Source organism: Meriones unguiculatus, chromosome 1 (assembly GCF_030254825.1).
Source record: "Meriones unguiculatus strain TT.TT164.6M chromosome 1, Bangor_MerUng_6.1, whole genome shotgun sequence".
NCBI lineage: Eukaryota > Metazoa > Chordata > Mammalia > Rodentia > Muridae > Meriones > Meriones unguiculatus.
The window spans coordinates 55630298-55656920 of record NC_083349.1 but is presented as its reverse complement, the minus strand read 5'-3'; the positions used below and the strand labels follow the sequence as shown (position 1 = coordinate 55656920).

Below are 26623 nucleotides of genomic sequence, written 5' to 3'. Positions count from 1 at the left end.
GAACTTGGGTCCTCAGGCTTGGTAGCAAGCACTTTTTATCTGCTGAGCCACTTCATTGGCCCAAGAGTGTGGGTTTTGCACTGGCACCATGTGCTAGTACCTGAGAACAGAGCTGGGAGGGTCATGCACCAGAAATGGATTGAGCTCATATGTGTCTAGACACCTTTGCTGAGCATACATGTACATTGTACTCAGTGCAAGAAGGAGCTCCTGGCTCCCTCTCAAGGGAACTTTTGTGTGTCCCACTGGGCTCCAGGACCTTTCCAGGGCCCCTGGACTTGCCCATGAGTCTAAGGAGAGGGTCTTCCAGAGGCATTAGAATGGCATTCTAGCCTATAGTCTGTGTCAGAGTTCATATGTTGACACTTTTTTCTTTGTTCATGTATGTGTGTGTGTTTTCATATGTGTAGGCACAGATGAATGGGTACATGTGCACACGGAAGCCTGAGATTGATTTTGAGATTCATCATCCTCTATCACTCTTATTTATCAAGGCAGGATCCCTCAGTCAAACTCAGAGCTTATCGACATGGTTAGTCTTGCTCCTAGATTTCTCTGAGTTTCCCCTCTCTACTTTCTAAGACTGTCATTATAAAGCAGGCTGCCACACCCATCTGGCCTTTGCATGAGTTCTGAGGATCTGAACTCTGGTCTTCACACTTGTGTGGCAAATGCTTCAACCCTTGAGCAATCCCCCGGCCCCCCTGTAGGCATTTCAGATTTCTCACACCTGTGTCCATTCATTTGCCCCCCCTCAGCTTCAGTGTCACTAGATACATTCATGCACTTCACTAAAAGTAACCCGAAACACGTGTATCCCTCACTAAGTCAACCACCCCTGAAAGCAGGACAGAGTGACTGACTTGTTTATATGCTGTGCAGGTCGGAACAGTGGGGTCTGGGACTCCAAGTCATCTTTTCCCGCTGCACCATCCCCACTGCCACGAGCCGGGTGAGTACTGACTGAGGAGAGTGGTTCTATGAGATGTGGGGGTTGTGGGGTAGGGGTGGGAGAACCCAGCTGCTCTTCAGATTCCTGTTAGTTCTCCTTCCCCAAGGCAGCCTTCATGTTGGACCAGAGGAGCTGCCGCTAAAGTTAGAAATGAGGAGTCTTGCCTCCCATAGAGTCAGTTTTAGATAAATTCTGAGTTCATTCCCTCACTTGCTGCCATTTGCAAGGCACCCCAACTTTCAGCACCTGATAGCTCTGAGATCTCCAAGTAGGATCAACCTTTACTTTTCTTCTCCCTGGTTTCTTTCACAAGTAGTGTATGGCCTATAAAAGTGAACCAGGCATCAGAACAGGCACTAGGGTATTTTGCGGGATGAAGCTTATGGGATTTAAAGTGGCTTTGGAAGCTGCTGGGTATTAGGGCATGTTAAGAGACATCATATTAGTTGCTTTTCTATTGTTATGATAAGACACTATGACCAAAGCAACATATAAAAGAAAGTATTTATTTGGGCTTAGTTTCAGATGGCTAGGGATCATGATGCCAGCGGGAAGGAATGGTTGAAAGCTTATAGATCTTGATACACAACCATGAGGCAAAGAGGGGAGAGAGACTGAAAATGGCACAAGCCTGTTTAGACCTCAGATCCTGCCCCCAGTGACAAACCTTCTCTAACAAGGCCATAACTCCTAATCCTTCCCAAACAGTTCTACCTATTGAGAACTAAGTATTCAAATATGTAAATCTACCAAGGACATTCTTCTGCAAACCATACAGTTATGGTTCAGTAGTTTGTTACAAAAGTACACTTAGTGAGCTGCAAAATTGGCTCAGTGGTTAAGAGCAGGCAATGCTCTTCCAGAGGACCTGAGTTTGGTTCTCAGAGCCCATACCAGGGGGCTTAGAACCACCTACAACTACAGCTCCAGGGGATCCGACAAATCTGACCTGCACAGGTACATATTCAACATACACACATGCACAATTTTAATAAAATAATCTTTTTTGAAAACCACACTTAAATATGTATAAATCTGGCCTGTGTGGTTATAATCTTAATTCTACACCAGTGGAAACCAAAATAAGCCTTAATTTCAGGGATTCTCTCTTAGCTTCACATTGAGCAATTACTTAGTCTTTCTGAGCTTGTTTCCTGATCTATAAAATAATAGAAAATAATAATAGATAATAATAGAAAAAATTGAGATAGTGTCTCACTATGTAGCCCTGACTAGCCTGGAACTCCCAGTGTAGGTCAGGCTGCCTGCCTCTGTCTCCCACATGCTGGAATTAAAAGCCCGTACAACTGCACAGAGTTTCTTGTGGGTTTCACTGTAAAATACACTTTGAACAGTTATTTAATTGGTTTAAGTAATCTGTGAGGAGCTTAGCCTAGTTCCAGACATACCTCTTATAGACATTTGATTATTATTAGTACTCTTCCCTTACACTTCAGCCCTCAGGAAAAAAAAAATGAGAGAGTTCACTGGGTAGGAAGAGAGAAGAGAGTGGGCAGCTGAATACAGGAAAGGGGAAAGAATTCAGAATAAACTTCAACAAGAAGCATAAAGCCTTGCAACACTAAAGTCCAGGATCTATTAAAGCCAAGATAAATGGAAATATTGGCTTGGTGCACACATTCAGGACTGTAAATCATAATGGCTTTGAACTAGTTGGGCCTAGAAAACAGTCATCTTGAAGCAGAAGTTGATGTGGGAAGGTAATGGCAGCAAGCTCACCTGCTTGACAATCTTTTTGTCTCCTCTTGTGCCCCGGGCAGTGTCCATAGGGTACCAGAGGTGTGGGAAGATCTCTGCATTTACCTCCCTCCTCATTTCACACTGAGGAAGCTAAAGTGTGCAATTGTCTCACAGCCAAGAGAAGGGGCCCAAGGTCACCAAGCAGCTAGCAGCAGACCTGAGACAAGAGCTGCTTCTGATGACTCTGGGATACTAGGCCCTTGTTTGTTAGCACTAACGTGATGGTTTGAATAAGTATGGTCCCCATAGGCTCAGATATTTGGGTGCTTAGGGATTGGCACTATCTGGAAGGATTAGGAGGCATGGCCTTGTTGGAAAAAGCATGTCACTGAGTGTGAGCTTTGAAGACTCAAAGGCTAATACCATACCCAGAGTCTCTCTCGCTCTCTTTCTGTTACTGTCTCTCTGTGTGTCTCTGTCTCTCTGTCTCTGTCAGTTGCTGTTCCGGCACCTGCCTGCATGCCACCATGCTCCCACCATAATGATAACGGTGGACTCAACCTGTGAAAGGATAAGCAAGGCCCAATTAAGTGCTTTCTTTTACAAGAATTGTCTTGGCCATGGCATCTCTTCACAGCAACAGAACACCAACTAAGACAAGTAACCCTTTTCCATCTGTCGGGAGGATCTCACAATTAAATCCTCCATCATCCCTATCAGTCCTTCAGGAGCAGGCTTCCTACCCAGTGTTCTCACTTTTATGGTTTACGTCTAAGAAGAAGCTGTTAGTTCTGTTTCATCTCGCACGTGTTTTAACAAGGCTAATCTTTTTTTCCCCAGGAAGAAAACAGCTACACCACTGAAGACAGTAAGTTGATCCTGCACTTGAAAGTGCTTCACATTTCCTGCATTATCCATTGTTATCTACTTACTTAAGGTCAACCCAGAGGGACTTCTAATGTTCAGGGGGCTGGGAAGGAGCTACTCCTGATGAGCTGGTCCTCCCCGATTGTGTGCATTGGATAACAGAGGGTGTACAGGCATCCATGCCTCCATCATTGCAGAAAGCCTCTGTCCACTTCCTGCCTTGCTGATCCCAGAGCAACTGGCAGGCCAGTATGTATCAGATAAATAGCCACAGACTAAGCTCAGCTTCTGGCCAGAAAGGGGTGACCCTGGGCCAACTCCGGATGCAAGGCAGCCCACCTGGGCCTGACCTTACTGTAGAACCTGACAGTGCCTATCACTTAGGATACACAGAAGGTGGGGACCTGGCCAGATGCCAGGTGCCCACTGCACTACTGGCTGGTAACTGCTGAGTGTTACAGTGTCCATCAACACTGTTAGTGATGTCCCCACAGGAAATGGATTGCTCCTCCCCATAAGACAAATTCATCCAGTTTCCAATGAAAAGGTTGGGCTGGAACCCTGCCATAACTCTCTGCCAGCACAGTTATTGTAACATATCTCCATGTTCTGCTTGGCTGACTGTCCTTGCCTTTTATTTTTTTCTTAACATAGACTCCAGCTGCCCCTCCACAGAACGCATCAAGTGTTTGTGAAGGTAAATATATTTGTTCTGAAGTGTGTACACTAAAAGTAAATTTTCAATTAATGATTTGCATATAGACCCTTCATTCTGAATGCTTTTCATTATTTATGAGCCAATTATTAATTTAAAGCCAATTCATCTAAATGATGAATCTTTTGCCTGCGGTCATGAGCAGCAAAGTTAGCTCAGGAGCCTGAGCTTAGCAGGCAGGGGCTGTGGAGGAGGCCACAGCCTGCTTTCCACTTACCTAATACAAGTGGTCACAGCCAGCTAGAAAGCAATGTGCTGGTACTAAGTATGACCTTAGAGCCACCTACTAGTCCCAGAACTAACAGCTTAGACAAGATAATGGATTTTTAAAACTCTGTTTACTTAAATAAGTTCTGTTGCTAAGGCTTCAAAGTTCAAATGCCCATTGTTTTAGTACATCTTCAAATGCTTCTCTGTTTTTGCTTCATCATAACTCAAGAAAGACATTCTTTTTAATGACCTCCATTTTTAAAAAATTGTATTTGAAACGCACGAATGGGGACAGGAAAGAGATAGCAAGATTCATTCATGATGTCAGCACTTGGAACATAAAGACATTGAAGCCTTGCACTCACCCACTTTCACACATGAGGCCACCCTCTGCTTCATTTCAGGGTGTGTCCTTTCACCATGACCTAAGCCAGTGTCTGCACAGAACATGTGGTGTCCCTGCTCATGGGACACTGGCTATTTCTTTTCTTTTCCTGAGCACACATTGCAGCTCTCATCTCTGCTTTCATTCCACCATCAGGGTTTCCCCCCAATTCTATTTTTCTCTTCTTTCCTGTCCCCAGGCTGTTTCCCCACCTCCTCCTCTGCTGTCCTGTGGTTCTCTGCCTCCCCTTTGAAGTTTTTCTGTTCCTGGACATCCCATGCATACCTTGCTTGTCTTTCCAGTCTCTCCACCCTGATAAGCAGCAGCAAAGAGTACTAGTGACCTGGGGCCTCTGTGAAAACTTTAAGGCTTCAGAAATTTCGGAAACCAACTTGTACTGGGCTATTGGCATGCCCCCTGCTGCTTGGAAGTCCTTCTCAGGGGGTCCCCGCAGAGGGGCAAATTGCTTATCAAATTGCTTCCTTTGGACTCATTCCAAGAGCTTAGGCAGGAGCCACCTAAACACAAAGGGAGAAAGCAATATCCTCTGCCCTGGGGAAGAGATCTCAGGGTTGTGAAAGGTGAATGAGAAGGACCCACACAGAAGCTAAAAACCTGAGACTATGCAGAGCTTTATTTGGGTTGGGGGTCGGACAACTCTGTAAGAAATCATTGCCCATAGTGTGCTTACAAGCTGGAGTGCAGGTTGAAAAGTTTCCTTGTTCAGCTGGCACGTGGCCATTGCTGGAATGACCAGTGAGTGCGTAGTCAGTTAAAGAATCCGAGATGACTGATAGACTGACAGGCTCATGGCTGGGGACCCTAGGGCAAGAAGTCAGGAATCCAGAGAAACAACCTATTTGAGCTCTTGTATGTGAGTGGATGCAAGAAAAGAAACTTTTGGCATGACTGTCCATGATGTGGCTAATGTTTTCTATTGTAGATATGAAAGAGAACAGACAGGCATCTGAAAATGTCTAGAGCAGAGAGGGAGAAAAGTAGACTCAGCATGGACAGGGCTAGGGAAGCAGGAGAGAATAGTGAAGATTACAAGAGATAGAGAATAGAGCATAGCTAGGGAGGGTAAGAGAATAAAATAGTGGGAATAGCCAGGTTATAAAAAAGGATGAGTAGCTGAGGGGAGAAGCCCATGAGCTGGAGGGAGCTTAGGGTAGAGGAGGTCAGAAAGGCTAGGAGGTCAGCATGGACTTTGAAATGTGCAACAGGTACCTGTGATACGGAGGGAACCCAGAGGCCAGTGTGGACTTTAATATCTTGATAGGCCCCACATGACTCCTTTTGGCAGATAGGAACCAGTTTCACAAGTGCCTGAGGAATGCTGGCTTTTATCTAACAGCCAGAAATCCTACAGTCCAACTTGAGCTCTTTTCTGGATATTTGGATAGCCCAAGAGACCTAACAGATCTGGTAATGAAATTACTGTAATTATGGGAACTGCCACAGCTCAACCAAAATGGAGGAGGTTTTACAAGTCGGCAAGGCCCTGGCTAACAGAGTATAGAGACGACGTAGGATGGGCACAGCTTAAGGCTGCCGGAAGCTGATGCGGCTCCATTGTGCTCCTTTGGGAATTTCTGAGTTATAAAGAAATAAGCACAAAACTAGCTTGACAGCTCAAAGTAATCTCCACACGTTTAGAATACCTTTAGCATTCAAGGCTTTCTGAATATCAGTGCACGTAGGCTCACCACTTAGAACATTGGAGTTTGAGTTTTCACTGCTTCTCTTCCTTTGAAGTTCCTGTAACTTTTTGCCTTTCTGGATGTCTCACTTTAAAGTTTCCTATGGGAGTCAATAGTCCTTTCCTTTCCTTTCCCTTCCTTCCTTCCTTCCTTCCTTCCTTCCTTCCTTCCTTCCTTCCTTTCTTTCTTTCTTTCTTTCTTTCTTTCTTTCTTTCTTTCTTTCTTTCTTTCTCTTCCTTTCTTTTTTCTCTTGAGACAGGGTCGTTCTTTATAGCCCTGGTTGTCCTGAAACTCACTCTGTAGACCAGGTTGGCCTCAAACTCAGTGATCTACCTGCCTCTGCCTTGCAAGTGCTGGGATTAAAGACATGGGCCACCACTACCCAGCTTCAACAGGCATTTCCTAAGGTCCATGTTTATGCCTGCTTCCTGCCCTCCCTCGAGAACATGCTGAGATCCAAGTGACATCCACATCCGCCGGTAACCTAGACTTTGATTCAATTAATTTTTCAAAAGGTGTATAGCATTCATAAATCCCAAGATTTTTTCTTAACCTCTCATTGGCAGTAAGTTACTTACACTGCATCTCATGACTAATCAAGACATGGGAAGGTACGGTAACACCTGAAGGGAGCCTACACAGAAAACAGAGAACGAGTCACACAGAGGCTACGAAGCCTGCTCATCTCCTGGTACCCCTCTGTGCTCAGACACTTAGAGTCCAGTACCCATGGGTTCTGTCTCCATGTACACTGCTGAAGGAGGAGCTATCAGCATATCCTGTAATGCTACGGTGAGGAAGTCCTGGTCCTAAGAGCACATGCCTACCAAGAGAATGACAAGCATATAGAACAAGACCTTCTTAGCAGACATCTGGCCAAAGAGGCTGTATTTGGGGTCGGGAACAAACGTTTTACTTCAGTACTAATGGGAGGCCTCTCCTGTTCCAGAAAAACCTGTTCCTGCTGAACGCCACCGAGGGTCAAGTCACAGACAAGACACTGTACAGTCGCCAGTGTTTCCTCCCGCCCAGAAGTAAGAATCCTTCCATTTATACTCATTTATTGTTTTAAAAATATTTTCATTTTGATTTTGTAGTTACATCTGTATGTGAGGATATGTTGTGTGTGTGTATAAAGAATATTGGAGCCCCCGGAGTTACAAGTTTGTGAGCTATCCAGTGGGGGCACTGGGAACTGAACTCAGGGCTTCCGGAAGAGCAGAAAACACCTACCTTTCCTACCCTTTTTATTTATGTATTTATTTAAAGTCAGGGTCTCACTCTGCAGCCCCAACTTTTCTGGAAATCCTTATGTATGCAGCCAGGCTGCCCTTTAATTCAAGTCTCTCCTGCGTCATTATCCAGAGTGCAGAGATAGTAGATCATGAGATAGCTTTTTTCCTAGCAGCAGAATCCTTCCCTTTAAAAATGAGTTTCTTCTTGTTTCTATGGAAATTCGTTGTCATGCAACGTCGCTCAGGGATCCAGTGTTTCATTGCTTCTTAATTAACTCTGGAAAGCTGTTAAGTAACCTAAGAGACTGTAGAATTGCAGAGACCCAGTCTTCATGTTACTGGTCTTACCTAGCATACGGTACTGCAGTCAAGGCTCATCCTTTTTCAAAGCTAAAGGGAGAAATCTTGGTTTTCCAAAGGTTCTGTTGCCCCTCCTGTCTTTAGATCTCATTGTCCTTTGGTGTGGAGTCTCCAGATTTTGTGTTGTGTACTGTAATTGTGTATTATTTAACCCACATTTCTTCCTTTCAGACCTATCCATCCAAAGCCTGTACCTCTGCCAAGTAAGTACAATGGGATCATGATGGCCCACCATGGGTGGGGGCAAGGGCCAGGCATGAGAGCTAACAGCACCATCACATCCGCTGGGCCAGTGGCATCTCTTCTTTGCCTTCTTGTCTATAAAATAGGGCCAAAGATGTTTATTTCATTGAGTTATTTTGAAAGGTAAATATTTTCCATCTTTAGTATTGATTGAATAGTTATCAGTTGGCATTATTAAACAATACAATGAAGCTATTTTCAAAATCAGATTAAATACCAGAAACAGTGCTTGGCATCTAGAAGGTTCTCAATAAATGGTAGGTATTTAAATTTGAAATACGTTTCCTCACACATATCTATAAAATGTACCTTAAAATGAGAGTGTGGTATGTATCTGGGTAATTTTATCAACATAAACATCACTTTAAAAACACACTTCCTCCAACAGGGCTACCCCTACCCCAGTGAGGCCACACCTCTATCTACCTCTCCCTGTGAGTCTATGGGGGCCATTATCATTCACCACCACACTCGGTCATAGCATTTTATCCCAGGAAGAGAAAAGTAGATAACACAGCAGGGAAATTTTTTCTTCTATTAAACTGTTCATTACTTATTTAAAAAAAAAAAAAGAAAAAATAAGCACATGGGAGAGAGGGACAAGGCATGATTTTGATTAGCAGAAGGAATGGTTGAAAATAAAATAACCGAGGTCGGGCAAATTTAATAAAAAAGCTTAACATTTGAAAGTGCTAGGGTATTAGATATCCAAAAGGGAACTGGCTAAATAGTGTAAGGTTGGGTATGCAGGGCCTTCTCACGGCTGTCTTTGTGTTTACCCTGATGAGACAGGAAGCAAAGCAAAAAGAAGAGACTTGGCTATGTCATTCACTGTATATTACTGTTATGTAAACTGCCATTATATACATTATGTCACAAATATATTATTTCTGTTTGTAACTATGATTTTTGTTCATTTTATTATTCTCTTATATATATTTATATTTTTAGTGAATTTAAGCTTTATAGGTTGTAAGCAGTCATAAGCTCACAATTTGTCAAATTATGCAAGTTTGCAGTGATAGGATTAACGTCAGAGGCTCATGCATATAGCTAAGTGCCCTACCACTATAAACTGAGCTATAAACTGAGCATGGTATCTTATTAATCATTACATTAAAATACTTCCCACTAATAAATACATATATATTTGATTTTTATATATTAACATCTATACATATGAATCAAATCTGGAGAGATGGATCAGGTTCAGTTCCCAGCACCCACAAAGGCCTCTAACTCCAACTCCACGAACCTATCTCTTTTCCTGGCATCTGTGTGCACCTGCCTGCACTCACATACATGTACACACATATACAATTAGAAATACAATCTTTAATATATACATACATGACTCAGACAAGTCAGGCTCATAGGATGTAACCACCCCCGCCCTTCATTTTCTTTCAACTCAAATCAGGGAGTGAAAAAAAAAAGAGAAAAATTTACACGTAATTTGGAACATATTCTAAAATAATCAAGATTAACCATTCAAATAAACAAAAAAATTTTCATTTTACTACTTAAATTTTTTTTTTTTTTAGTTTTGAATTACACTTTTGGTCCACTTTAAATAAAATGAAACTCATACTAAGTCGTCTTTCTGTTAATTCTAACACAAAATGAAAATGATTTGTCTGTAGAAATGTATTTTTCTGCTTTAAAAGCTTTGTTTTATCTTTTGCTTTCCCACTTGAGTCATTCTTTCATGTTACTGACCATCCCTATACCATGCGCCAGCCACTGTCTTGGGCTGAGGAGAGACTAGGATGAATCAATGGCCTTGTCCTGATGGAAGTTAGGTTATTGCTGAAGGGGACAGGAAGCAGCACAATAAACATGGAGATAAACAGTCTCAGGTTAGGCAACCCTAAAGTGCCATGAAGAGCAAGGTGACGGGGGAGGGGGTGCTAGAGACTGACTGGGATTGTGAGTCTGGGAATGTTTCCTCTGAGATGGGGTACTCCAGCTCCTACCCACCCCCCAAAATGGGCAAAGACAAAATGTTGAAAACAGAGATGTCCCAGCACATATTCATGATTCTAAAAGTGTTAGTCTTGACGCTCCCCTGTCTGCCCAATCCTCACAAATCAGCCAGCACCACACAGTAGGTGCCCTAGGGAAGTCTGACCACCCCCTCGACTTTGCCACTCCATCTGAAAGTGCTGGTTCCACCTGTCCTGAAGCCACCTCAGTGAAACGGCCTTCTGGTTCATCGTTCTTGAGAGCACTCAGGACTCTCAGTGCCACATGGGCAGTGATGCTTATGTCACGACTGCTCAGCCCTTTAAAGTTCAAGTTCCAAGAAGGCAGAGCAGTTGGCTGGGGTGTGTGTGTGTGTGTGTGTGTGTGTGTGTGTGTGTGTGTAAACTGGCACTGGATTACATTTTACAAATTCTGTTTACTTCTGAGACAGGGTCTCACTGTAGTAGCCCAGGCTGGCTATGTGACCCTCTTCCCTCGGTTTCCTAGTAGCTGATATTTTATAGCCTGCATTACCAGGTCCAACTTGACAGGACTTTTAAATGTTTGAAGCCAATAGTCAGTTGCTATACTAGTTGAAATAGAGTAAACCCAGGTTTTTCAGAGATAGGTGTGTGCCAAAAGATCTCTCAAACATCTCAAAGGATCTTGGGGCCTTAAAGGGGTCCTGAGGCCGCCCCTTGAGCAGCATTGTCCTAAGGATTTTCCCATTCTGTGTGTGTGTTATAGCACTAGCTCAGCAGTGAGTCATGAGCGCTGCAGTGCATAGGAACTAGTGATGATTAATGGAGTTTTCAAATCTCTTCCAGGGTTTCCAGAAGGGGGAAGTCCCACTGTAGATGGACTGTTACCTAGCTTTTCATCTTCTCCCACTTTTGCAGACCAGGTAGGGCATGTGCTTGATGTCAGTGGACTATTTCTGTGGATTTCAGAAGGGAACATATCTCCTGAGAAGACAGTTTGGGGGAAGGCTTAGGATGGAGTCTGGATTTTAACTGAGTTGGTCTGATGGATACAGAATGTCCTGGTTATTTTTTCAGTGACTAAGAGAGACCTCACCCCATTTATTCTTGTTTCTCTTCCAGATGCCCCAAATAACAATTAGTGTTTCCTTAAAATAGTGAGGCAATGTGTTGTTTTTGTTGTTATTCCTCTCACATGGATTTTATTTAAACTTTACAATTTCCTCAGAATAGACCTGTGAAAGCTTATGATGTTAAAGCCTATGCCAAACAGAACAGCATAAATAGAGACAGAGAAAGGACTCTTGAATTAAGGCCCCTGAATTAAGTCTCTTTGAGCTTGTGTAAAGATTTGAAGGTGATAAGCGAATAAATATACTCATTTGTCAAAACCAAGTAAGATAATATCACTGAAACACTGGCAACTGAGAGCTGGGTAAATAGTTGTTGGTAAAGTCCCTGCTGCACAAGCATGAGGGTTTGAACCCCATCTCCAACCCCCCCAAAAAAAACCCAGAATAACAAGGGTTTCATTTCCAGCACCTACATATAGCAGCTCACAATTGTCTATAACTCCAGGATCTGACAGCCTCACACAGACATACATGCAGGCAAGACACCAATAGACATAAAATAAAAATAAATAAATAATAATAAAAAAGAATAATAGCACAATGAGAAAAGAACATATTCTTTACTTAGGAGGGAACCTAATGAGGTACATAAATGTTTTAGCACTAAATTTAGCAGCTAATACCAAATGGGAACAAGCTAGCCATAGAATCGTTGTGGTTGGCCAGAGGAAGCACAAAACTTATTTTAACAGTACTGGTGAAGAGGTAGATTATTGTTCCTGTCTTGCAAAACGGGCCATTTCTGCATGAAGGTTAAGCTCTCAGGTACCTTGAGGACCAACTCTGTTTCACTGTGCCTCTGTTCTACAGGAAGCTGAGCTTCACGGTAAGCCCTGGTATGCTGGCGCCTGTGACCGCAAGTCTGCAGAAGAAGCCTTACACAGATCCAACAAGGTTTGGGCATTGAAAATTTTCACACTGTGCCCTCAGTTCACATAAATCAAACTAGTAAACTAGCAGGGGCAGGGGCTATCTCCCTGGACTTTCTCCTCTCTTAGGATCACCCCCTTTGTCCTATCATCTCCTTCCTATTTACCTTTAATGCCAAGCTCTGGGGTGGGGTGGGAGGGTCCACTACTCCCAAACAATGGAGAGAAGCGGGAGGCAGGGGAGGCCTAGGGGGACCTGATGACACAGGAGCCCAGCCTTGGAGTGAGGGAAGACAGGCTAGTTTGAACCTCACTGACATCTGGATAAAGGCAGCAGAAACTACTGTGAATTTTGTTTTTGAGAGCTCATCATTGGGAACAGATGAGATAATGCAAGATTAAAGTTTCCTTTTCAGTTCCTCTGTTCTCCCTGTCAAAATGTCTTCAATCCCTGTCAAATCCCTGTCAAAATGTCTTCAATCAGCTGGCGAGGGTCCTTTGCTCTGCCTAGACAGAAATTGTTGGTAGACTGGGAGAACCCGTTGTAGGGCTGTCTTCAACAAGTTAAGGTTCTCAGTTTTTGCCTCTTTCTTATCCGGCCCATGCTAGTCAGGGAAAAAATGAGCACCTTTTTGGAGACCCAATGCTGCATAACAGGAAAAGTAGAGAGAGACCGGGTTTGGGGAGAGGGCGTGTTTTGGACCAGGCACAGCCTGTTTGTGTGTGCCATCACATCCTTGCCTCCTTATCACTCACCATCGCTGAGGCTTGTGTTTTGAACCAACCACTGTCTACCTCCTTAGCTAGTCCACCAGGAGAAGGGCTGACGACCCCTTGGCCAAGGTGGAACTGGTTGCAGGGCTGTCTAGGGTTCAGTGCAAGTTCACCACTGCTGCTACTGTTTCAGTGAGCCCTGGTCAACTGCACATCCTTTGGAGCCAGGACAATCACCCACAAGGTTTTCAGAGTTGCCTAAAAGCCCCCATGTCACTCTTTGGTGGCCACCACTGTCTGGCCAACTCTGCTGCAGTCCATGATAAATGCTATGGTTGTCTCCATGGTTTGCTTAGGGTCACACATTAAATCTCTATTGGAGTTTACTTAGTCCCCAGAACTCTTGTAAATTTTATTCGTTTCTGAGACAGATTTTGTTTCGTTTTTGTTTTTTCTTTTTTTTCAAATTTATTCCTAAGACTCATCACTGATTATTGCATTTCTTCTTCCTGTCTTTTAGGTTACGTCTTGTCTATAGCTTTTTTAATGTATGATTCTAAACTATTTTAGTAAAATATTTAATACACATTGGTATATTTTTTACAGTTTTTCTACTTTAACATAAGTCTATTGAGGTGAGAGTTTTCCTCAGCTGAGAGCTTGAATCTGCAGCTTCTACTTTCTTATGGTTTAGATTTCTACTCAGGGAACTTGCAAACATGGGCTCTAGCTCAAGTGACTCTAGGTTTAGTCTTATTGTGTCCTTTTACGTATTTCTAAGTCTCAGTGAGCACAATGCCTCAGTTAACACATTAAATGTTAGCATCAACTTCACTCAAGTTTGTCTGAGTACCCGTTATAATAAACAGTATTCTTAGGAAATAATAAAACAAATTTTAATTGATAACAAAAACGTGGAGCTAAATAATATTTGAAAATAATAAAATACTCTTCAAAAGCCAATTTCTAGCTTATAGAAATATAACTAATACTATCACTATGCTTTATTTTTATTACACAGGATGGATCATTTCTTATTCGGAAAAGCTCTGGCCATGATTCTAAGCAGCCATATACGCTAGTTGCGTTTTTTAATAAGCGAGTATATAATATTCCTGTACGGTATATTGAAGCAACCAAACAATATGCTTTGGGAAAGAAGAAAAATGGTGAAGAGGTTAGTACTTATCATTTTTCTGTTTATTTACTTAGTTATTTTTTTTTTTTGAGACAGAATCTTAATATGTATTCTAGGTGGACCTGAAACTCCCTAGCCCAGGCTGGCCTTGAACTCAATCCCCCTGAGCATGGGATTACAGGAAGGTACCACTATGGCTGGCTGGTAACTTCTTTTTAACTCAGTTCTACATCTATTTTGAGCACAGTGGCAGCATGCTCTGTTAGGTGCCAGGGAGAAAGGAGAATAATAGAAAAGTAGTTGGTCTTAGGGTTGTGTATATGTCATAAGTAGAAAACAAGATAAAATACCATGTTTAAAAATACAATATTTGTAGTATATGATGCACACTGTGTAATAGCATATCATATGAGAAGGCAGAAGAAAAATGGTGCAATGCATGTCATAGTATTTCTGTTTAATTTTAAAATTATATGTCTTTATGTATGGTGTGCATGTGTGTGGTACGTGAAGGCCCAAGGCTAATAGTTGGGAGTCTTTCTTGATCCATCCCCACTTACTGCTGGAGGCAGGGTCTTTTGATTGAATACGGCTACTCTAACTAGCCACTTATTTTAGGTATCCCCTAGGTCTGTCTTCTGAGACCTGGAATTACAGGCAGGCCACTCTGTCCACCTGGCATTTTTATGGGCACTGGGCATCTGAACTCCCACAGCAAGTGCTTTCTCCACCGAGCCATCCCCTCATCCCTTCTCCACCTAGTAAGGGCAAGCTGATAAAATGTATTAGTCCAAGCCAACCAATAAATGAAAGTCAAAATGCCAAATGCCTCAATCGAATTGTGGTTGTAAGAATCGAGGTCATGGACTAGTGCTCCAAAATCAAGGCCTCGAAGCTCAACCCTACAAGGTGACCAGGGAAGTACTTGAGAAATTCAGAACTTGATTTGAAACATTGGGCTCTAATTCTTGGGCCAAGATGAGCTTATGGAACGAGATACATAGGTCTTAGATAACCAACAGAAATGCCTCTAATTAGGAGCAAAACGAAAGCTCAACATGTTTCTGGTTAGCTAGCCTCTACCTGTAAAGGAATCTTGGAGTTTGAGTTAGAATAACCCGTTGTCTTTGTCATCGTTCTATCGCTGTGGGGAGTCACCAAGTCCAAGGCAACTCTTATAAAGGAAAGCAATTAACTGAGGGCTTGCTTAAAGTTTCAGAGGTTTAGTCCATTATTATCACGTTGGGGATTACAGTGGTAAAATGTCACCGGACCAGTAACTAAAAGGTAGGTCCTGATTTGTAGGCAAAGAGAGCAACACTGAGCTTAGTGTGTGCTTTTGAAACCTCACAGCCCATCACCTGTGACACACTTCCTCCAAGTCCACGCCTCCTAATCCTTCTCAAATAGTGCCACTCCCTTATGACTGACCATTCAAATTCACGGGCCTATAGTTATCAGTCTTATTCAAACCACTACACCCATGGTGTGGTCCAGAAAGGAATATTTATTCTCACCTTGAATGGTGGGCTGAATGTGAATTTGTGGAATGAAAGCTGGAGGAAGGAAAAAAAAAAAAACACAAAAAGATGGAATGGATGGTTTAAACAGAGAAAATAGTACAAACAAGAGAGTGTGGTGGCACCTACCTGTAATACCAACCCTTGGGAGGCTGAGGTTAGAAGATTGTGAGTTCAAGTCCAGCTTGGGCTTTAAAGTGAAGCCCTGCCTCAAGTTTTAAAATGGAAGAAAGAAGGAAGAAAGGATGGAGGGAAGGAAGGAGAAAGTTAGGAGGAAACTTTTTTCTTTTTTTTTTAATTTCTTTATTTATGTATATGAGTATTCTCTCTGCATTTACACCTGTCAAAAGAGGGAATCAGTTCACATTATAGATGTTTGTAAGCCACCATGTGGTTGCCGGGAATTGAACTCATGACCTGTGGAAGAGCAGACAGTGCTCTTAACCACTGAGCCATCTCTCCAGCCCCCACTTTTTTTTTTAAAGATACATTCAGAAAGAGCCACAGCTTTCCAAAACCAGCACTATTAAAAAAAAAAAAAGGCGCAGTTCCTCATGCGCCTCAGTCTTCTCAGTACTGAGGCAGGGAGCTGTGTCTGGTTCACTTTGCCCTTCCAGAACCAGAGTACAATGGTTTACCTTAGTGGACACTGCATGAGTGAATTCAATTGTTATTGAATGGTTATAGGAAAAATAATGGCATTCATTTTGTTTTCTAAAATAAAATGTGGTTGAGGCACATATATCAAAATACTCTTACAGACCATCTTGATCGTGTTTATGTATGTGTCTTACCATACAACATCATTTTATGAGCCCCAAAAGTACACAAGCAGTCAACTTCACATTCCACCAGCACCTGTTCCTTGTCATTTTCTGGGTTGTTTGTTAGAGCAGCCATCTTAAGGATGTGCTGTGATCCCTAATTCACTTTCCTTTGATGATTAGTATTGATCAGTATCTTTTCACATTTGTTGGCCACTTACCTATCATCTGTGCAGAAATATTTATCCAAGTCCTTTGTACACTTTCCAATCAAGTATTCCAGTTTTTGCTATTGTTGAATGGGGAGATTTTTGTTTTGTTTGGTTTTGAGACAAGTTTTCTCTGTATAGCCCTGGCTGTCCTGGAACTTACTCTGTAAAGCAAGCTAGCCTTGAACTCAGAGATTTTCCTGCCTCTACCTCTCAAATGCTGGGATTAAAAGTATGTGCCACCATGTCCAACTCTGAGTTTGGGAATGTATGAAAACATTCTCCTTCTTTCTTGGTTTACCTTTTAACTCTGTTGATTTCGTTCTCTGACAGACAAGTATTTTGAATTTTATGTAATCTCATTTATGTATCTTGGCTTTAAGGCCTGTGTTCTTTATGTCACAACCAGGAAACCATTGCCAAATCCAAAATGCCCTCTATGTTTTCTTCTAGGTGTTTATAGCTTGAGGTTTTAAATGACATCTCGAATAATCAAAAAAGACAACTCTTGAATCTAAGAACAGTAATCAAAAACAGACTTGCATTGTCACTTAACAAAGTTAAATAACTGTTCTAATCCGTATTCTAGCCCTTTATTTCCGATTGCACTTAGCTTCACAGCTGTGCTAAGCAAACAGAATGAACATATCACTGCGTTTATCACAAAGGAGTTTCCCGAGCAGTAGTAAGAGGGTTAGATGGTTGAAGGAGTCAAGGTAAATTCACAGGTCTCTGCCTGCTCCCCTCTGCTCAGAAAACCTTTCATGCCTGCTGGAAACTCTGTCTTAAAAGCCTCTTTTAAAATGTTCCTTAATCACAATAAGTGTTAGGAAATGGTGGTGATGCTGACACGACAGACCTGGGAGTGGCTTCATTCCCAAGTCTTCTCAGCTGGAGCTCACCCACAAGAGGCATTACAATGGGGAGCTGGGAGCTGTCCTATTCACAGGTCCTGAATTTTTCTTATATAAACTTTGAACTTAGACAAGCTATGGGTTTCCTTGCCGCGCGCACGCGCACGCACACACACACACACACACACACACACACAGCCACACTAGTCAACAAGAATTCTTCAGTTCCTCTTGGCCTAAGACCCTTCTTCTCTACCCCAGAATTAATAGGTCAGCACTTTGTGCCACTCTCAGCAAAACCAGCCTCTGAACTAAAATGTGGAGTAGATTATTATAATGGTGTCTGGCAATGCTGAAATCAACTAAAAAAAATCTCCTTTAAATTGTTTGTAAGAAAAAAATGGTGTTTTCAATATACTGAACATAAAAACAGAAAAATAAAAATTTGGGCTATCTCTTGTGGGTATTAATATTTATTATTGATTTATGTGGAATTAAGCAGTGTTTATTCCTAAACCAGCTGTATACCCAAATCACCACACAGAGACTGGGATTTATTTAATTAACCACAATGCTGGGCAATAGTTACTCCATCTTGAAACCTCCAAGCCCACATCGTTTTCTACCATTCAGATTTCACCCATTATACTTGCTTTTAGTCATATCTTAGGTCTGGTTCATCCGTCCTCATGGTTCCAAGACCTCTCCTGCAGAATCTGTTCTCCTCTCTCCTGCTTCTTCTCTCTTCTCCTCTGGACCAGGATTTCCCACCCTATTCTCTCCATTGCTTATCATTGGGGCTGGTTGTTTAATTGACAATATAGAGAACAAATGGTGGCATGTTTACACAAACTTGAGACAGGTGATACTTAGAATAAGCATCACAATGCAATGTCCTGATTGAAACCAGATAGTGGGGTAGAGAAATCAGCATTTGAACAAACAAGGGTAAATTGAATACATTCCACAAGAATATAGTACCATCAGTTACCTGATATCAACTCTGCATATATCTTTAAAGATTTTTCTACTTCTATTTAAGTGCAATATAATATATATAGTCAATAAATAACCAATTAATTGTTTACCTTTTCATACAGCTGTTTTGGCTTGCACAGTACAGTAATCTCAGAGCTTTGATGACTGCTCTGTTTTATTGGCCATGAGATGTTGAGCTATTGATCCAGTTATCTTCTGTACATATTTAGAAATATCAACTCTACTGAACAAATATGAACATAAGTAAATAGAACTGAGAAAAAGCAGCAACTAAATGATCCCCAGCTTATCTTTTATTTTAACCTCAAATGTGTTTCAACCCTACTTCCTGTCTCAAATAATTCCAACTCAATTCAAATCTTCTGAGTTTCTTGAGTTCAGGACACACTTTTTTTTTTTTAACCTTCAATTCAGTGTTAAAGAGCTTGTGTTAGTCCATCTCCTAGCCCTTTCTTTTTCCAATTCGGTTTTGAAGGTCTTAGTCAACAGTACATTGCCCCTGCTGTTTTTGATCTCAGGGTGAGTCAGTACATCATGACAGAGTGAAATCACTCACAACAAACAAAGGACCAAAATCCCACAGTCCCCTCAAGGGCACATTTATTTGGCTTGACAAGACCCTGTCCCTGTTTACCCCTATGAATATATCATGGCATTTCTCACAGAGGATTTCCACTGGCAATTGCAAAAGTGCTGAGTGACTGCAGAGTGGGAAAGAGTAAAGGGGAAGGCGTCTGAAACCCCCTCCCACTTGCTTCTCCTCCACGATCTAACTTTCAGATGGCCAGACAGCTAAAACACAACTGTATTTCATTTGAGAAGTTGTACAGTATTAGGAATATCTTTTTATTCAATATGTAGATATTGGAAGTCATCTAAACAATCAATAAAAATTTTAAATTGTTTGGCTATCTGTACTTAAAAGGTTAAAGGACACAATAAAGTCAATAAATAGCAATTCCATAAACCATAGAAGTATTGCAGATCAATTACTTTAAAAATGATAAATGTACTTACTTGACAACTGTGAACTTTTGTATACTTATTGCATTTTGTTTCATGGTCTCTGTTATACTCCTTTAATCTTTCATTTTAAAACTCTGATCACTTATCAAAACAAACTTTCTGACATCCTTAAGTTAAGACTTATATAGACATGGGAGATTCAAATAGATGAACACATACGGTGAGAGTATAATGAGAGACTTCATTATTACTTTGGCACTAAGTTAGCTCTGAGCTTACAAGCAACCAAGTATAGATAAAAATAAGAGGGCCAAGGGCTGGAGAGATGGCTCAGCCATCCAAGGCTAGGCTTACAACCATAAATATAAGAAAAGAAAACAGAAATAGAAATGTATCTAGGAAATAAGTTTTTCTGGTACTGAATCATATGAGTAACTTATTATATCAGTTGTGTTTCAGCTGGCTCCCATCACTAGAACAAAAATACCGAGCATAAACAACTTATAAAGATGAAAGGTTTATTTTGGCTCAGTTTTGAAGGTCTTAGTCAACAGTACATTGGCCCTGCTGTTTTTGATTCCTGGGTGAGTCAGTACATCATGACAGAGTAAAATCACTCACAACAAACAAAGGACCAGGGTCCCACAGTCCCCCCAAGGGCACATCCAGAATAAACTAGAGACTTCCAATGAGGCCTGCCTGCTTCTTAAAGGTTTCACTAAATTAACAATAGTGGCACCATGGAAACCTCATCTTTAGCACACAGGCTTTTGGGAGATTGTCAAGATTTGTGCAACATTACAGATAATTTGTGTTTTATGAGGGATATAAAAAAGTCTGTCATATGGCAGTTTCATGTTTGACAATAAGAAACATTTTTTTTTAGAAATTTATTTATTTAATTTTTTTTTTTTAATTTTTAGTACAGAAAGAATTTTCTGTATCTGTTCTGGAACTCGGTCTGTAGAGCAGGCTGGCCTGCACTCAGGAACCATCATGTCTCTGCCTGCCAAGTGCTGGGATTAAATGCATTTACCACCACACCCAACTCAGAAGAAAATATTTTAAAACATTTAGCAAAACATTTTTTAAAAACCATGAAATCATAATAAGTGCGGTAACAATAACTTGCTGTTACTAAATCTCGGACAGCCCAGAACCTACCACTCTGCAGGTTCCAGCCTTTGTTAAAAGAGAGGACACTTCTGGGCAGAATGTGAGCCAAGACCCAATAACCATGAACAGCTTGAGAAAGTGGGAGGAGATGAAAGGTATAGAGCATGGCAGGGAGCATAAACAGCAATTAATTCACCCTTGTCTTCCTTCTCTAGTACTTCGGAAGTGTTGTGGAAATCATCAAGAATCACCAGCACAACCCCCTGGTTCTTATTGACAGTCAGAATAACACAAAAGATTCCACAAGACTGAAATATGCTGTGAAGGTTTCATAAAGGAAGAGACGTCAACACCACTGTTCCAGACATTTCCCCCATTTCTCCTTTTGAGAAAACTTCATATTCTGGATGTGAATCATCAGCAATAAAAGAGAAGATAAATGAATTCATGGAGGCGGTAAATCCAGTCCTTCATAAGATGTTCACATGAGCTTTTCTATTGCCTGACCGGATGAAGTAATAGCTGGGGAGCAGTTATGATGCTACTAATGTTTTCCAAATAAATGTATTTAAAAGAACCAGGAGTAGTGCATTTTCAGTGATACAAGAAAATAACATTATATTTTTAAACTAAGAAGATTTTACACTTGGATACAACCAAAAAGCCACTGGGAATTTAGGCCCTTACAGCAATCACTGCACCTGAATGGAGCTAGGCTGTCTACTGCTGAAGCTTGACAATTATGTCTTAAACCTTTTTCTTTTTTTCTTTTGAGATAGTTTCACTATGTAGACCAGGCTGGCCTGGAAGTCACAGAGATCTACCTGCCTCTGATTCTCAAGTACTGGTATTAGCGATATGTACCACCACACCCAATTTCAGTTAAACTTATAATATGTAGATTAAAGTAATGAATGGCAGACAAAACAGGGGTTTGGAACAGATCTATGTGTGCCTCCAACCATATGAGAAGTAAACAGAGATGAACTTTCCAGTTCTGCCAGATTGTGCTATTGGATTTGCCTATTAGAAATAATCATTCCCCCTTTGATCTGAGTATCTATTAGATGGCACCTAAACTTGGTGTGAAATGGAGATGATAAGTAAACCAATTGGAAAAGCTGGGTGCTAGGGAAATAATCCAGAGAACATGAGCAGATAGGCTGGTGTCAATAAACACAAAGGATTTCATTAGTTTCTTTTCTGTTGCTGTGATAATGCATCAAAACCAAGGCAACGTACAGAGGAAAGAGTTTTATCTGGTTTGCAGTTCTGGAAAAACAAGAGTCCATCGTGGCAGCAAGTAGCAGGCATCGCCACAGCTGGAGCATGATGCCAAGAGCTCACACCTCAACCACGAGCTGAAGCCGAGAGCATGAACTGAAAATAAGTGATGCCTTTTCCTCTCTCAGAGCCACCCCCTCCCAGCAACACCCAGGACATATCACAAGCCCCTCCCCAAATGGAGCCACCAATGAGGACCAAGGGTTTGGATGCCCAAGACCATGGGTGGGGGGACATTTCTCATTTAAACCATCACAAGGATAAAGAGATGCTACAGTGAACAGCCTTGCACAAGGTCTTAGATCAGTCCAGATATGTACTCTAGATGGTGTTGAAATGATATGCAGCTAATTAAGTCTAATAATCAAATGAGAACACACTTAATCACTGGATAAGATAGCAGCACCAATGCGTTTTAAAAAGCCAGATGGTGGTGCCCAAGACTATGGGTCAGAGCAACTCACAGACTCTCTCATAAACAGAGCAACATGTTTTTAAGTGTCAGTTTCGTAACTACTAAACTATGAGTTGAATTATGTCCAACACATTTACAAAGTGTTGCGTAATTTTTAAAAACTCTTTTATCTACATTTCTTTATATCTCCTTCTCTCTATCCTAATCCTTTCCAACACTCCAACATCAGGTAGGAGACAGAGTTAGTGGGAGAGGGGGCACAGTTCTCTTAGCTGCTTCCTGCTGGTTAGCATCCTCAGGTTCCTTGGAGCCAATCCAATCCTTGTTTCAGGAGATCTCCAACTTCTTGTCTCACTGCATCAACAGCAACAGGAGCTGCAGAGAGGAAGCAACAGCAGCCTTGTTCTTTCTCGGAGCTCCTCCATGCTCTCTGGGCTCTGGCATTTATTCTCTCTCCAGAGTCCTCAGATTTAAACTATCTGCAGCTGGCAAAGAGCCCCTCTCAGAGCCCACATGAGGCAAATAGTTTGTTGGTGTGGCCAATCTGAATCAGTCCCACATCCCACGCCTGGGATTAAAACAAAAACATGTTTCTATCCACAACAATAAAGTCAAGTTAATATGGAGTCATAAGGTAGGTGCTACTCAGGTGACCTGTTCTTTATGAAGAAAAGAGTTTGAGTACAGATGCAGCCACTCATAGAGGGAAGGCTGTCAAGAGGCATCATGAGAAGACAAGGGACTGGACCCATGCACCCATAAACCAAAGAATGTCAAGGATGGCTGTCAAACCAGCAAAAGCCAGGCAAGGGCAAGAACAGATTCCCTTCCAGAGTTCAGTGGAAACACTGGCCCGTTTATACTTTGATTTCAGATTTCAAGCATCTAGAACTGGAGGTCAGTAAGTCTATTTCAATCTCTTTCTTTAAGCCACTCAGATTGTGGTGGCTTGTTACAACTGCCCTCTGATGGGAATACAGTTCATAGAGACTTTTTACAATGAAATCTTTGGTATATATTCATAGAAGTTTTGAAATTTTGTTTTGAAAGTGTTTTCCCTTTTACAAAAACAATGTAATTATTTAGAATGTACTAGAAAGAACTATTTACAATAAAGAAGACTGAAGCAGTCCTTTGCAAAAAACACCCATTAATAATATAAGACAGGAACCCTCTCCGAGTAGCCTTGGCTGTCCTGGACTCACTTTGTAGACCAGCCTGGCCTTGAACTTACAGATATCCTCCTGCCTCTGAGTGCTGGGATTATAGGTGTGCAGTACCATGGCCAGTTTTTTAAACAGTTTACTTTTTAAGATTTTATGTACATTGGTGTTTTGATTGCATGTATGCCTGTGTGACGGTATCAGATCCTCTGGAACAGGATTTATAGACAGTTGTGAGCTGCCATGTGGGTGCTGGGAATTGAACCAGGGTCCTCTGGAAGAGCCAGTGCTTTTAACCGTTGAGCCATCTCTCCAGCCAGAGATACATTTTAATGTAAACAAATCTTCATTCATTCCTTCTGTTGCCACAGCGACCCCTGCTCAAAACAGCCTTTTTTTGCCCTGTCCCCAACTGCCCCCCTCCTGGTGTTCCCCTCCAACAAGATGAAGAAGCATAGCTTCTAAACAAACAAACAAACAAACAAAATGCAACTCCATAGTAACTTAATACTCAGCACTGCAATGGTGGGCTTCTTGGAGCAAACGCTGGGATTCATAAGCCAGTCTCTGCAGAGGCATCCATACTCTATTAGTCTCCAGTGTTGAGAGAAATATCCTACCTAACAAGCCAACCTTTCCCCATCTCCCAGAAAGAGTCCGTTAGAGGGTAAATAATCCTACCCGCTTCTCCAAAGCCTTCCTCTGCAGGTGGAATTCTCAGTGAAGCTAGGAAAACCTCCAAGAGATCCCGTCAGCTTCATCTATAATTATCAATGCTTGATAAGAAAGTGATTTTTTTTTCACAGAGAAATTCTCAGGCAAGCTAGCTGATGCGGAGGAGAGGGGGACTGGAGTGCCATAGCGCGGCGGCTGAAGGCAGCATCTCGGGTCCTGTTCTCTGTCTCAAGAACATCGCAAAGCAGACTGCATCCGGGGTGACAGAAAGGCTCCAGGCTTGTGCCAATGGGCAGCAGAGATGGGATGGCTGCATCTGCGGCCATCAGAAGCCTGCCCTGTGCTGAAACGAACCAGCCACAGCACGGGTTTCGTGACTCTGAACCCCGAGAACTAAACTACTTCATGGCAACCGGGTCAGGTTTGCCTAAGAATAGAACGGACTGATGCGAAGCAAAACTAGTCGTATGCGAGGCATGATTTTAGAGCTGGACTGAAATTAAAATGACTTTAAGATGGAGTACAACCTAACCTCTACTTATAGGTGAGGTGGCATAGAGGAAACTTAAAGCCTGCTGCCTGAAAGTTCAGTTGCAGCGAATGCCCCTGGCAGGAGCTAAGCGCAAGGGGAGACAGTATTGGCTTCAGAGACGGGTCTGTGTCCCGGATCTACTGCTAACTGGTTTGCTGTCGGGCTTCCTATCCTTGAAAGCGTCAGCTTTTACGTTTCTGAAACAACTTCTTTGTAGTCATGACACAAGAGTGAGCAAAGGTACTTTTTTATACCTCTACAAATTATGTCTCAAAATACAAAATACAAAATACAAAATATTAACTCGCAGCCCCCTCGTTAAAAATCTCCTTTGCAGAGATTTAAACTGATCTGTGAACAACTCTTCAAATAAAACTGCTTGTGGACATTCGTTTTGATTACGTGTCAGGAAGACCCCTGGGATTTTTCTCTGTACCTATGGGTTTTACTTTTTTTTTTTTTTTTCCTTTATTTAGTAGCTACAATGTTCTTTGAATTTCATGAAAGCCATTACTGGCCTTTGCTCAAGAATAAAGTACATTTAGGTACATACACACACAAAAAAAAATTATCAGTTTTATCAAGGTTTCTGCACCCTTAGGACTTCTCCTTAGACCAAACACCCAAAGATCCAAGGCTTCAGGCCCTTGACTCATATCCCTTTAAATGTTCATATATCAAAATGGCTGAAATATTACGCACTAAAGACATGAACATAATTTCTCCACTGAGTGAGAAGCAGGTACTGATGTAGCTTAGTTCAAGGGCTCTGGAGTGTTGCTTCAAGTGCAATCCCAGCTCCTGTGTCCGGCCCCAGACTGTGAACTTGGCTTGCCCGTGCGAAAAAAATGGACACGATCATGCAATTTATCTTACAGGATTGTTCAAAGAGTGTATTAAAATTGTAAAAGTTCAGGCGTGTGAATTATCACTGATATAACCAGCCAACAAGTCACTGAGCCTATTGTATGCCAGTCAGGATATATGTCAGGCACATGAAGTGTGGAAATAAATCATTTACATTTTTTGAGGCACCCAAACAACCACTCAGATATTTCAATCCAGAGTTCTCATTTTATAAAAAGCATCAAACAGGATTTTTAATCTAGAAATTACTGTTTTTAAAGGATGTCCTCTGCTAAGAAAAACTTCAAAAGGGAAAAATATAAGTGAAATACTAATAAACACTTGTTACTCAACTGCAACGTCTCATCCCTTTCCCTCCAAAACACACCATTTTACAAATGTTACCATTTCTGCTTCTTATTCCTAAGTAGGCCACTTAGACCTAGATTGAAATCCTGCTGGCTATATATTCTCTGTCAAGTTATGCTGTTTCACTTGCCTTTGAGGCTTTTTAAAAATACTTTTTAAATTTTTTTTTCACAATTTGCTCATTATATTTCCTAATTGAAGCCCCATCTCTTAACTCCCCTAATCCCACCCTCCCTCCCCCTTTCCCTCCTCCCCTTGGCCTAGTCCACTGAAAGGAGGAGTTCTCCACTATTCCATCTGCCCATAGATTTTTCAGTCTCATCAGGACTGCCTGGATCCTCTTCATCTGTGACCTGGCAAGGCTGCATCATCAGGGCCGAGTGATCAAAGAGCAGTCAACTGAGTTCATGACAGAGGCAGCCCCTACTCCCCTCACTCAGAGATCCACATGGAGACTGAGCTGCCAATCGGCCACATCTGAGCAGGGGTCTAGGTCCTCTCCATGCATGGTCCTCTGCAGGACCAGCTTTCTTGGTCTCCTTGTGAGGCTCCTGTCCCCTCCATGTCCCTCTATTCCCATCCCTCTCTTCTTCTATAAGACTTCCTGCGCTCTGCCCAAAGTTTGCCCCTGAGTCTCAGCATCTGCTTTGATCCCCTGTTGGGTGAACCCTTTCAGAGGACCCTCTATAGTAGACTCCCATCCTCTTTCTTCTCTTCCACTGCTTCTGGTGTCCATCCTG

At 41.9% G+C, this 26623-nt stretch overlaps 1 protein-coding gene across 1 annotated transcript in view; it reads left to right on the top strand.

Annotated features, from left to right (window-relative positions):
• Blnk (B cell linker) overlaps positions 1-25059 on the top strand; it is a 68404-nt gene extending 43345 nt beyond the window's left edge. The window contains exons 9-17 of the mRNA XM_021633042.2: positions 883-952; positions 3494-3521; positions 4175-4217; positions 7483-7567; positions 8300-8331; positions 11164-11240; positions 12261-12344; positions 14055-14210; positions 20815-25059. Of these exons, the coding sequence (XP_021488717.1) occupies positions 883-952; positions 3494-3521; positions 4175-4217; positions 7483-7567; positions 8300-8331; positions 11164-11240; positions 12261-12344; positions 14055-14210; positions 20815-20934 (695 nt within the window). The 3' untranslated portion in view covers positions 20935-25059. The remainder of the gene's footprint in view (positions 1-882; positions 953-3493; positions 3522-4174; positions 4218-7482; positions 7568-8299; positions 8332-11163; positions 11241-12260; positions 12345-14054; positions 14211-20814) is intronic.
• Positions 25060-26623: the final 1564 nt, after the last annotated feature.